The sequence below is a fragment of the Eretmochelys imbricata genome, chromosome 1 (assembly GCF_965152235.1).
Source record: "Eretmochelys imbricata isolate rEreImb1 chromosome 1, rEreImb1.hap1, whole genome shotgun sequence".
Classification (NCBI taxonomy): Eukaryota; Metazoa; Chordata; order Testudines; family Cheloniidae; genus Eretmochelys; species Eretmochelys imbricata.
Genome location: NC_135572.1, coordinates 47966268 through 47980013, shown reverse-complemented (window position 1 = coordinate 47980013; position 13746 = coordinate 47966268). Strand labels below are relative to the sequence as shown.

The window sequence follows — 13746 nt, the reverse complement described above, 5'->3', positions numbered from 1 at the left end:
ATAGATTAAATGACTGGTTTAAAAATAAATCCCTCAAACAGTGAAGTTGAACATGCAGAGGCTGGCTCAGAAATTACAAATGTTTTGCTCAGTCACAATTCAATAAACATTGGCCCGTCTTGTTCTCAGGTTTACTTATTGTCAGCTGCTGTAGCTTTACTGTCCTTGGCAAAGACCTGCTGATAAAAGGGACTGCGGGGGCTATCATCATGATTGCCGTGCTCGTTCTCCTTTGCCTCATTGTCAGTTTAATTATTTGGAGACAACCTGAAAGCAAAACCAAGCTCTCGTTTAAGGTAAGCAGCCTGTGAGGAAGGAATGGCAAAGAGCTGTTTGGGAGCTGGCTGTGCATGTGTGTGAGAGGAAAAAAGAGAGAGGGAATTGTGGTGCATATTAGTGAGGGGCTGATCTTCTTGGCTAAAGGTGGGCCTAGTTCAGGCAGGGACACTGGGCAAGCCATCCCACACCACTGCCCGTGCAGCTCCAACCTGACTGCGAGCACTCCTGTCGTTCCAGCACTAGCCCTCGAATATGTAGAGAGATGTCCTGCGGGAGCGAGGCAGAGATCGCCAAACTCACTTTCCTCTTGTGATCCAAACCAAAATTAAACCCAGATTCCCAAAAGCAAAAGATTAGTGTGTTAACAACTGACTGCCCCTCTACCAAGCCCCTGGAGACAGATTTCATTCTCTCGTATTATCTAGCAGAGTGCTGCGCAGCAAGAGAAGCTGAGCCAAGCAAATCACAGATCAAAACCCTGAGGGGCTTACGTTCTGTGAGCACAAACTGGTTCAGTTCAGAACAAATAGTCGGTGCAGTACAGAAAGGAAGCAACAGGTGGTCACTGAAGCTGGAATGTGCCATGGAATGGGTAGGGTTTTGACGTAGGAGAATGAAGGAGCTTTGCATATGTTAACTGTGAGGCTGTCCTGTGGACAGGGAGGCACTAAGTTAGGAGAGCGTGAGAAGAGTGGCACTTGGGGCAGAACAGAGGAAGCAGGAGGGGGAAGTGGAAGAGAGGAGGGCTGAAATGTAAGTGGGAGCGCAGAGCCCAGGAGGTGAAGAGGAGCGGCTGGAATAGAGGAATCTTTTGCAGAGAGTCAAGAAATAGGATGATGTGGGCAGAGCAGCAGTGAAGGGAGATGGTTTTGGCAGCAGCTCTTTGGGTGGACTGGGATAAGGAGAGCGGGTAGAGAGGGAGGCCACAGAGGAGGGGGATGAATTGTAGGAGGAGCAGGATTAGGTGGGGTCCTGGATGTGAGATGAAAAAGACAGCGAGGAACCAAAGCTGACTCCCAGGTAGGGGAGGATGAAGACAGTGCAGCTAACAGTATCAGAGCAGGATAGTGGAAAGGGCTTTGGAAGGAAGATGATTAGTTTGTGGCGTCACCTGGAGGGAAAATCCAAGCCAAAGGGCTTTCTGCGCACACGGGGCTGGTGCTCATGGTGGTCCTCACCTTGGAGAATGGAGAGCTGCGTTTTGACAGACTCATCGCTTCTCCAGGAGCCTCTGGCAGATGAGGCTTGGACGTTAGCACAGCTTCCAGCTTACAAGGGACATTCATGTCTCTGTGGTATCATGACCTGTGGACGTCACTGGCCTCTCTTTCTTTTCAGGTACCTCTTTTGCCTTTACTTCCTATTCTGAGTATTTTTGTGAATGTTTATCTCATGATGCAGCTGGATAAAGGGACCTGGATACGGTTTGCTGTCTGGATGTTTGTGGGTGAGTTTAAAAATGTGTCTTTTTAGCCATTTGAGGTTGAGAAACCAAACTTATTTTAAATGTGTACGGCCAAATTCTGCCCTCCCGTGTGTCTTTAAGGGGTTAACCTCATTGACTTTTAGTTGCAATGCTGGATATTGCTACGATCTCAAGCGTTAGCAAGATTAGTGTTAGCTGCCAAAACTTTTTATTGAGACTAAGCGGCCCATAAGTGTGAAAAATAGCTTTCGCTTGGTTATAGTGCTGACGTTTCCCCACCTTCGCTCCCACAGGCTTTATCATTTACTTTGCGTATGGAATGGGGCACAGCGTGGAAGCTCCATATTCAGCACCGTCAGATCCAGAAAGAAACACGGACACCAACTCGGACAGCGGTAAATGATAGCGTGTTCGGCTGACGAGCAACCCAACCATCGCTTCAGATGAGGAAGCTTCATCTCGGGGACCCTGAACTACTTCCTCAGTCAATGCGTGCAGCAGAGCATGGGATTCCCAGCCCTGCTTGCTGCAACTTGAAGCTCGCTTTACTTTGATGATGCAGTTAAAAGGGATCCCAAGAAAAACGCTGCACCTCTGGCATACACCCAACAACACTGTTCCCTGAGGCTGCCGGCGCTCGCTCTCTCTTCTATTTTAAATGTATAGAAAGAAAACCGCTCCTCTGTGTACCAGTTAACCTTCAATGCTGCTATTAGACTAGGCCTCCTGAAAGTCCTTCTTTCAGTAGCCCTGTGAATTAACTCCCTAGGTACTTGTTTGTAAATGGAGCAGACTCTGCAATGCTAATGTCGTTCCTAGATCAGATCCTTGGATCAAGTGATGTGGGCTGTATCACAAAAAAAAAAAAAAAAAAAGCCTCTCACCAAAAATAATCTCCCATCTGGTTACGAAGTGCCTACAGTGAGTTACATGTTAAAGAAAAGCATCCAGTGGCTTTATTTTAATTGTATTTAACTTCTGAATAGGTACTTGTATACTTTAAAATGCAGCTTTGCCATGATGTTTAGGGGAGCTGCTCTTAGGCTGAATTCCCTTTTCCTTCATGCATCTAGTACAGACAAATGCTTCTGTGAATAACAGACCCCATCGCTCACTAGAGGGGCCTCCAGCTGTAGCTGTAAATCTGCTCGGTGTAAGTAGTTCAGTGGTGCTAGGCGCAGGTGTCTCCAAAGAGCCCTCCGTTAAAGTCAATGGAGATAATCCTGATTTATGCCCGTCAGAGTTAGAAGAGAAGCTGACCCTGGGAGTTTGCTTTTGACTTCAATGGACACAACAGGTTGAAGCCTGTAGAAAATGACGCACAAAAGAGTCTCACGGTACTCAAAATTCTGTGGGGGAAAGTATCTGAGACTCTCCTGGCTCCTGCCAGCTCTCCCAAGCAACCCCCGTGTGCAATGTAAAATGTCCCCTTAGCCATTCACACAATGGAGCATGGCACCTCCTGCCCAGCAAGGCTGAGGTAAGCTGAAAGGCCTGATCAACGCTGGTAAGTGTAAGCAGTTAAACCCAGTGTGTGGACACGCTTATTCTGGTATACAAGTGACTCTTTTTGGTTGTGCTTACATCCCTTCCCAAGCAACGTACACTAAAATGAAAAAAAGGGACTCCTATGCCAGAGTAAGTGTGTTCCCACAGGAGTTATACTTGTGTAATTATATCGGGTTACATTCACTCCTTCGCTTTTGCTGAAAAAACTTTCCGGGAGTGGACAGTCCCTTATGGTGAAAGTCTTCTCTCCCACCCTGAGCAGAGCTCTGTCTAGGTATCTCAGGTATCTATAAGGGCCCCATTACTATAATGTCTGAGCACTCCACAAACTTTAATGTGTTGGTCCTTATAATGCCCCTATGTTATCCCCAGAGTGGATACTAAACCTATACCTGTTTATACCTCAAGCTGGGGCTGTGATTCCCAGCAGCTCCAGGAGACACACATGTGCTAGCCTGAATGTAGCTACAGCGGTGTGAGGGGTTAGTCACCCAAAGGATGTGCCTTAGGGTTTTGCATGGGATTGTATTCAGGCAGCTAGCACCTCCTGCCACTTCAGCTATACTGAGAGCTAGCCACAGGTATGGCTCCTCAAGCTGAGAAGCAAACCCCCAGCTCACAGTGTAGCTGTCCCAAAGACCATACAGGCAGTTTGGCATGCAGCATGGAATAGAACCCAGGTCTCCCGCTAGTGACCTAACCACTTGACCATCCTTCCACCTGTTACACCAAGTAGGGCTTAAATGGTGTAGAGCAGCGGTCTCCAAACTTTATGAACCGAGGGCCATATTAGCTTTTTGAAGGGGCTTCACGGGCCGAAGCGACTGTGAAAGAAATGAAATATATGCAAAACCGTTAAAAAAATTGTCAGTATTGCTTTGAATTGTAAATCAGGCTCCCCTTTTTGGGTCTGCTCTGCCCCGGGCCTGCTCCCTTCTCCCTGTGCCTGCTCGGCATGCCTGCTCTGCTGGAGAAAATGACACAGGACTGAAAGTTTGGCTGCACTTTGGTAAGAGAAGCTCCAGGTTCCCATTGTTGGTTGGGACTGTTTGGTTCTATTAGTGCTGTAGTTAAAATTTAACCATTATGAAATTTGTTAATTTCTATCTTTTTTACTCCATTTATTGGAGACGTAATTAAGCATCTGGCTTGTATTTTTACTCTAAGGCAGGGGTCCGTGCCTGCTCAGCTGCAGCAGCAACTCTCCCCTAAGTTGGCTCCCCTTTTGGGGGGACACTGGCTGCTGGGAGCACTCACCCCTCCGCACAGCTCAGCTGAGACCCCCTCCACCGGTGCGAGCTGCTGCCGGCGGCCCCTCCCCTTGGCTGCTCGGCATGCCTACTCAGCTGTTCGCTTGTCCCTTGTTGGTTGGAGGGCCAGACAAATGGAAGCCCCGGGCAGGATCCGGCCCGCGGGCCATAGTTTGGAGACCCCTGGTGTAGAGACTTTGTCCTGGCTTTCTGCACAGGAGTGAATTTAACCCATAGCCCTTTTTTGTAGGACACTGCTGATCTGCCACAGGTTCAGAATTTGTCTAGTGCCATTTCAGTGATAACAGTTGGTGGGACTTCAGTGACACACGGATCATTTTAACACTGTTCCATGTGCTGCTTATTGTACGAAATAAAGACCACGTCCTACTCTTGGAGCTATACAATGGCTCTTGACTGTCGGTCAGGTCTCTTCTTTCCTCAGACATGTGAAATTCCAAGAGTTCCACTCAAGCGAGAAGGAAGAATGTCAGACTGTGCAGTTCTCATCCTTTTATCCTAAACGGAGACACTCTTAGTACACTTCACATGCTCAAAAAAAGCACTGATGTCAGAGAAAACCACTGATGTCAGAGAAGGGAACGTTTCCTGTGGTACCAAAAACAGCTGAGTGCTTTCTTCAACTTGGGCTACAGCTTTTAAGCAGTTGTTAAATTTAGCACTGCATGACTATCTGAAAGGGGTGAGCGCTGGCTGAAAGGTGGGTTTTGAAAGGAAAACTATTTAAATTTAGGCAGATTGCTTGCTGTAAAAATGTTTTGATAAATGTTAACTTATTTTTTTTTGTCTTGCATTTTTTGTCGTATTTGGGACCTGCTTGGCCTTCATGTTCCACTGCTTTAGCTCAGCGAATTACACATAAAGTGTCGAAAATAGCAGCACTTAGAAGAAAAAGGAAATTTTTGGTGGGAGATCATTTTTCTTTCATTTCCTTTTCTGTGAGAAAGTTCAGAGGAAAAAAAATCCTATTTAATTATAACCGGCAGTTAAATTATCTCTTATGTACACATGTCCAAAGTTTTCTTTCACAAGTTGAAAGGCAAAGTTCCACCAAAAACTTTCTAGGATAATGACACTGATTGTGCTAAATATATGAAGCCCTTTTTTCCCCCTCTGATGTCCAAATGTACCATAGCTCAAGCTGCGTATCAGGGAAGACATGCAAATACTGCTGTAATCTTGCTGTTGTGAAGAACATGCCTGCATTGAGTTGAGCTGCTTTTTGTAAATAGTTCAGTAATTATTCTATGTTTATAAGAGTATTTTGTATAGCTGCCAGAGCTTTTCTCTGTATATAAAGTTGGGTGTAGAAATGATGCCTTCTTTGGGATAACGAAAGCAAGAAGAATTGGCCACTTTTTTTCAAAGGAGAGGCCGTGGCAAATGTGGCCAGTCGGAATTTTCAAGGCAGCCTCTTCCCTCAGGAATTTGATCTCATTTGAACTCTATTTGCTCATACATATCTGAGGGAAGGTGCCTTCTAGGGGAGACCTGTAGATGTTTATTTTTAGGTATAGTCACTAGAGCCTCTTAACATTTTTCAAATGAAAACTTAGGTCAAAAAATGGTCTGTTTCAAAAAGAGGTATTTTTATGTGCGAAACCTATTAGATTTTTTTAAAAATATTTTTTCTTTGAAAATGGTAAATGAAAAATGTAACCTGTTGGGTTTTGTCTTCATTTTTCCTCTTTGTTTTCCATTACTGTTGAGTTCCTTATGTATGTGGTGAGGTGCTGATTTCTTCTTGTTACTCTTTGCAGTCTTTATCATCCTGAGTTGTTGATTTTTATTTCTTACTTGCCACTATTGATTGATCACCTTAGTTGCTTAGTGGGATTTTTTTTTTCCAAATTAAAATATAAATCACTTTTGAAAACTACTGATTTAAAAAAATGCAGTGGAAAAATTTAGAAAAATAAAACATCAGCTTGCTTCAAAAACTATCGCAAGTAAATTTTCAGATGATTTCCGGGGTGGGTCTTCAACTATCCTTTGAAGGAAAGGCAGATAGACGATTTGATTGTTTCTGTTGAAGTCAGTGACAAAATGTCCGTTAACTTATTTGGCTAAATTCATCCCTGGTGAGTTGGACGGATGAATTTTCTTCCAGGGATGAATGTGACCCATTGACTTCAGTGCAAGGAGGGATGGATCCATGATGAAAACTCTGCAGATGGTTAGCAGACTGAAGTCCCAAATGGCTTCAGTGCTCTGTTTTGCTGGTTTTAGTGACCATCTGTTTAGAGTTAGTGTTGGAAAGGTTAGGTTTTAATTAGCAAATGTTTACAACTGTCATTTTTGCCCTTTAGCTGAAATGGGTGAAAAGAAATTCCATCACTAACAATAAAAAATGTACAGAGAGGGAAAGTTAAGAACATATCATATGATATGTTGCTCTTGTAGATATCTATCTTCCTCCTCTGTTGCTGTCAGTTCAATTAACAGACAGCAATGTGAACTATTATGGTTATATTTTGGACAATCGGTCACTACAGTTTATACAAATATTGCCTTGATTTAAAATTTTTAAATTCCTGTTAGTACAAAAATTTCCACTCATGAACACTGATAAAGTCTGCTGCAGTTTCCACAGTATGCATCTGATGAAGTGAGCTGTAGTTCACGAAAGCTCATGCTCAAATAAATTGGTTAGTCTCTAAGTTGCCACAAGGACTCCTTTTCTTTTTACTGAAAAAGATAGTGAGAAATGCTCACCCGTATCATCTGTCAAAAGTAATCAAGACAATCAAAACCTGATCCTTCCAATCCTATGCACGGGGAATGTGTTCCAAGCACACCAATGTGCTTACTAGCAGAGAGGTCTGCTGGTTTCTCTCTCGCCTTCACTTCAGAATGAATATTGAGCCAGTCTTCTATTTTAAGAGAGTGGCTGCTATCCCCTTTAGCACAAGAGCATATTTGTTTCTTAGGCCTTGAGGTGGATACACTTTCAGCATCATGAGCTTGATTATTGGACATATATTTACTGGGACGTTTCAGTGAAACGTCTAAATCCTTTTTAGCCAAAAATGTACTTCGTGTTAAGTGTGTTGTTTTAAAAAATCCCTTTTGTTCTCCATTGTAGATGTGGGTTTACTGACCACACCTGCATTAGGGGCCCCATGACTTCCTCTTTACAACTCACTGCATCCTCCTACTCATTGGAAGCCAGTGGGTGGCCGTTTCTTAGTTGAAGCCAAAACTCTGATGTGTTTGAGGCTACTGGAGTGGGGGGGTGTCATGTAAGTGCAATAGTATTTCCCGCTCCCCACCACCCAACTGTCAAATCCACATCAGGATATACTTCACTGGACTGGAGAGTGCCACAGATTTGGTACATCATTCACTTGGATGAAATTCAACCCCATCCCCAGCCTCCCACTCAAGTAGAAGCCCCTAGAGACTTGGCACCACTTGTGTTAAGTTTTTTTAAGAGGTGCATAGGCCTTTGTGCAAGGTTGCAGTTCACCCTTGCTGTAGAATTTATTTTAACACTGCCTTCTGTGGACTCTCATCATTCTTTGCTTGCACACACGCTATTGACAGGGTAGCTGGGTGATGCGTTCCCAGACTTGGGGGGACTGTCGGAAGATCCAAAAGCACGTTCTAGTTTTTTAACTGCATTACCCAAGTCTTATTGAAATCGTGTAAAGGCAGAATTGTGTACAAATAATGTCTATTTTTGTGTGTACTTGATTATGGTGGGATGGAATAGTTGGGGGAGGCATGGGTGGTAGGCACTTCATAGGCATAAAGGAGGGGACTCTGTTTTACCAGGATAGTTGGAATTTCTAGTGGAATGTTTATTGACATGCTGGTATGAGAAGCCATGTTCTGTTCAGCATTTCATCACTGTAACCATGATGCCTGATGCAATTTTAAAGGTTTGCCCCTATTCACACTATTCCTGTTTCAGCAGTGGGAGGGGTAGATAATTCACTGCTTTTAATGACGAATGGGGTTCAGAGCATGTTACATACACAAATGTATCATACAAAAACTTCCAGGCATTTGACATGGAGAAAAGGGACATGAAAAGGCCTCTGTTGTTTTCTGAACCCTTCATGTTTAGTCAGTTACTAGCTGATTTTTATCATATTAAACATGTCTGATAACCAAACTGGAAACCAAATGGTGTAAGAAAGCGCTTGTTATGAAACTCCAAGCCACGGTTTCCTCAGGGTATTTGCTCTTAGCTCATGCTCCAAGAAGTGAGGTTAGGCCAAGACGTGGAAACTTCTAAGCAACAGGGCATCTTTTCCCCACTGATAACTTACAGCAAGTCTTTGGCATAGTAACATCGGTGTTTCCAGATGATGGGATGGCTGTGACACATGTTTACATTGTGCCTTTCAGCTTCAATTGATCGTAGGAGCACAAAGACTGATGACAACTTTGGGTCGGTTTATGTATCACAAACCTACCCAAAACGGGGGGGTTTCTTCGGTGAAGTTGCTTTTACTGACCAAGAAGCCATGGAAGAGTTTACCTACTTTTTTTATTCATCAAAATGTACATACGTTTCTGTTGTTTGGTTTGTTCAATATTTCTAATGATTTCTCAGAATTTCTTACAATTATGATAAATGGTTAGACTCCTAGTCCTAGCTCTGCAAATCTAGTTTTTGTCTCTGTGTGGGGTTTGGTTGTTTCGTTATAAATTCTTTTTTAAACTGTGTACTGTTTAGACCATAGAATTACGTTTTAAAAATGTGAAACTTTCACCCAGAGCACAGCACGGGCAGACAGACACTTTTCAACAGACAACACTGTAAATAAATCTCCCCTGGACTGTGCTTTTTGACTTTGGAAATCGACTTGTAATTAAATGGCACAGTATTAAAATGTTTTCATGAAATTCAGACAAATTACTGATTCATCCTTATTTTCCATTCTGGTTTTTATATTCCCACTTGTTTCACCAGATCTGTCAGACATGGTCTTACGTGTATAAATCCATCCTTCAGAAGTCTATTGTTAATCTGATTCCCAATATAATTCTGTCCCTTACCCACACTCCTGGGATCTTTCTCCTCAACTGTTGATCGGTCTGTAGTTTAATAGATTCTCCTTTCTTAACTGCTCTAGCAACAATCCAGAAGCTGCATCTTCATTTAATTGGGCCTGACAAAGACTTTCCTATTTCTCTTATTACTTCACAGTCTTTAAGATTTTTGGGGTGCAGTTGTCCTAGGGTGGGTCCATTTTTATTAGTGTAAGGCCCTGCTTCTGTGAGTTGCTCAGGGCCCTGTACTTCTAGTGAGGCACTCCTCCACTCCTAAGGATTGGCCCTTAACTTCTTTGTGTTTACTAATCCATGAGCCAGTGGAAGTTACTGATGCTCACCCACTTTTGTAGAGTACTTTGGCTGATAAGGTCTATATAATGTGCCAAGAATTATGTATTGCACTCTCCTTGGTATTATTTGTCTAAGTGCTTATATGACCCCCAATACTGCAGTAATAAGCTTTTTTTTTTCTTCCCTACTATTTCCTTTCTATTTTTGCATTTTTCAGTCACATCATGAACCACTCAAGTGCCTCACAGAAACCTTCTCTTTTTGATCTCACCTATATATTACATAATGGGGGAAGGGATAGCTCAGTGGTCTGAGCATTGGCCTGCTAAACCCAAGGTTGTGAGTTCAACCCTTGAGGGGGCCATTTAGGGATCTGGGGCAAAAATTGGGGATTGGTCCTGCTTTGAGCAGGGGGTTGGACTAGATGACCTCCTGAGGTCCCTTCCAACCCTGATATTCTATGAACTCCATTAAAAGAATGCAAAGTCAAGAACTCAAAAGTTAAGAAATGCCAGAATGAAGGCTGCCCATGCAACCTTAGTTCATCCCCCTTGTGCATATGAATTATGGTACAGTCTTTAATTCATCCCATACAGTTTTTTTCTACAGGTCCCCTGCCTCACTCAGTGCTCTGGATGGTCATTGCTCACTTAACCAGCAGCTATTTAATATTTCGTTTTAGCTCCATTAGAGGTGTGGCACCCATGCCTTGTTCACTGCACCCCATTCAACCACCGGTATTAATTTCCTCATGAATTTTTCTATAGTGCTTATCATTACAGAATGTGTGTGCATCACAAATATTCATGAATTTATCTGCACAACATCCCTGTATTATTCCCATTTTACAGATGGGGAACAAAGGCACCAAGAGTTTAAGGTCAGACGTGTCCGGTAATTTTTCATCCCCAATTTGAGACACCTGAACCCTGATTGCTCAGAGTATGTGGCATTATGTAGCACTGTGTATCTTCAAACACAGCTCCCATTGACTTCAGTTGCAGCTGCGAGGGTTCAGCACTTCTGCAGATCAGGCACCAGGGCCTAGAGCCTTACATGTACTTAAGTGTTGCAACATCGAGGTGCTCTGCCACCCAGTGGAATTCCCAGCCCTGAGCTCCCTGACCAGCTTCCCTATAAAGTGCCTGGGGAGAGACAGGTGCCTCAGAAAGGGGTTCTCGGAAGCCAGCAGCAGCTGCCTGATTGAGTCAAGAGTGATCTGCTGAGGAAAGGGGAGGGGCTAGGAGAGGTGGTGAGGCACCTCGGGGGCTGACTTTGTGCACATGGCTCAGTGCATTGCTCCATGTGGGAACCTCAGCCATGAGCCCTCTCCTGGAGTTAGGCACTGTAGTCAGGACAGCCATGAAGGCAGCCCATGCCTCAGCAGTTGAAACAATCTGTCTCCTGCTCATGCTTGTTACTTTGCTCCTGCTCACCCTGTGCCTCCATTTTCGTGTGGATGACATGCTGCCCTTAAACCTATGGGTGGCCTGCCTGCAGCCTGCCTGCTGTGGGGTCTGACAGGTGGTAGGTGTTAGGCATGATTAGGGCTGAGCCCCACTGGTGAGAAAGATATTACCCCCACTTAGCTTGAGAATCTCAGTTTGGGGGCTGTGGGGTTTCAGCCGGACTCTGCCTGAACCCTAATTACATATATCCCACAGCTCCTGGGCAGCTCAATTTTGCAAATGCTGACCAGTGGCAACTTTCATTCCCCTAAGGGGACTGGAGTAGGTGACAGCTATGCAAATGTCAGTGGCACCTCAGCGTGGACTTGGCCCCAGAGCCTCAAAAGTATTTAGCAGTCTAAGTGGCTCAAAAGTTGGTTACCCAGGAAATAAGGAACAACCAATAATAATTCCTAGCTCTTATACAACACTTTTCACCCGTGGATCTCAAAGTGCTTTAAAAAGGAGGGCAGTACTATTATTCCCATTTTATAGATGGGAAAACTGAGGCATAGGGAGGTGAAATAACTTGCCCAAGGTCACCCAACAAACCAGTGCTAAAGCTAGGTGTTGAACCCAGGTTTCCTGCATCCTAGTCCAATGAACTAATCACTACGCTACACTTCCTTAAGTTTGGTATAAGAAGCTCACTGGCAGAGACAGGGATAGAATCCAGTTCTCCAGGCCATCATTCAATTGCCTTAACCATGAGCCCATCCTTTCTCCTGCAGTTTCCTGCCTCATTCACTACAGACCTTCTAACTTCTGCAACAAATGAATCAGGGGGTCCTGCAGACAACAGCCTCCTTTATGACACAAACCTGCTCAATTCCCAGAGCATGGGCCATCAAGTGCACTGAATCAGGCAAGGGTGGGGGGGGTCTTTTAATGTAACTTTTGTAAATATAATTGTCTAAATTTTATAAAAGTAAACTGAAAACAAACACGAACCACACAAATAGAAATTCCATGATGTGGACCCACGTGGTTCAGCAGTAGGGTTAGAACTTTTGACCCACAGCACAGACCTCTGCCACTTCAGTAACTTATAGCCGTAGTAGGTTATCATTCAGATGGTCAACTGATTAAAACAATTAATTGCAATTAATCACAAGACTAAAAAAAAATAGTTGCGATTAATCGCAGTTTTAAGCGCATTGTTAAACAGTAACAGAATACCAATTTAAATGTATTTTAAATATTTTTGGATGTTTTTCTACATTTTCAAATCTATTGATTTCAATTACAACACAGAATACAAAGAGTACAGTGCTCACTTTATATTAGTTTTGATTACAAATATTTGCACTATAAAAAGATAAAAAATAGTATTTTTCAATTCACCTCGTAGAAGTACTGTAGTGCAATCTCTTTATCATGAAAGTGTAACTTAGACATGTAGATTTTTTTATGTACCTACAAATATAAAACAATGTAAAACTTCAGAGCCTACAAGTCCACTCAGTCCTACTTCTTGTTCAGCCAATTGCTAAGACAAATAAGTTTGTTTACATTTACGGGAGATAACGCTGCCTGTTTCTTATTTACAATGTCACCTGAAAGTGAGAACAGGATGGAGGGTCAGGGAGGCAGCAGGGGCCAGAGGTGGGTGGGGGAGGCAGTGGGGAGCCAGAGCCCGAAGCCCTGCGGCTGGAGGATGGGGCACAGGGACAGAGCCCAAAGCCATAAGGCTGGAGCCTGGGGCTGAAGCCCAAAGCCTGAGCCCCACTGCCCCTGGGAAGGTGGGAAACTCACCTGCTGCCTACTCCTCCAGCGTTGTGCCCAGGTGTGTCCAGAGGGGGGCAGGGACAGGTCCCAAATCCTGCTGGTGGCCCCAGCAACCAAAACCAAGGCAGTGCATCCAGGCGCACCAGGGACTTTATCACAGTCTATATGTACCTCTATGGGGAACCAAATCAGAGCCCAGGAGGCTATGGCTGCAAGAAAAGCCCCTGGTGGCCGCATGTGGCCATGGTGGCTGCATTTGTTGCTTTAGAGGCAGGATGAGACATGCACTTTGCCAGTGAGTGTCACAAGTATTTGCTAACAGGAGGCAAGTGGTGCAGGACCCCTGGGTTCTCTTCCAAGCTATGAGATTGTATTGTAGTGGTTATAGACCCTTCTGCTGCTAGCCCCTCCAGCCTGTCTGTCCTTGTCCCTTCTCCCCCTGCCCTCTTCTATCCCCTGTCCCCCTCAATCCCACATCCCAGTTCCCCCCAGCTGGTCATCCCAATCTCTCTCCCTCACCAGGCCCACCTCCTTTTCCTCCTTGCTAACAAGTCTCTATTAAATATGTGAAAACAGGCGTTCAGAGGCTTATAAATTGGCTACATTCTGGCAAATTTTCACAGGGAATGGAAAAGGCACATCCCCAGCACCACTGCCAAATTTCAAAGCACAGAGGTGCTAGAGCTTCTCAGTTAAAAGATTGTAAGAATTTTTTTAACATTTGCAAGCAACATAGGTTCCCCTAATCTCAGTCTGTGAAATGGCTGAGCAGTTTTGCTGACATTTT

The 13746-nt window shown here is 44.2% G+C and overlaps 1 protein-coding gene across 1 annotated transcript in view; it reads left to right on the top strand.

Moving 5' to 3' along the window:
* SLC7A1 (solute carrier family 7 member 1) overlaps positions 1-9342 on the top strand; it is a 57199-nt gene extending 47857 nt beyond the window's left edge. Inside the window, exons 10-12 of the mRNA XM_077809909.1 lie at positions 130-296; positions 1618-1726; positions 1999-9342. Of these exons, the coding sequence (XP_077666035.1) occupies positions 130-296; positions 1618-1726; positions 1999-2108 (386 nt within the window). The 3' untranslated portion in view covers positions 2109-9342. The remainder of the gene's footprint in view (positions 1-129; positions 297-1617; positions 1727-1998) is intronic.
* The last annotated feature ends 4404 nt before the right edge of the window (positions 9343-13746 follow it).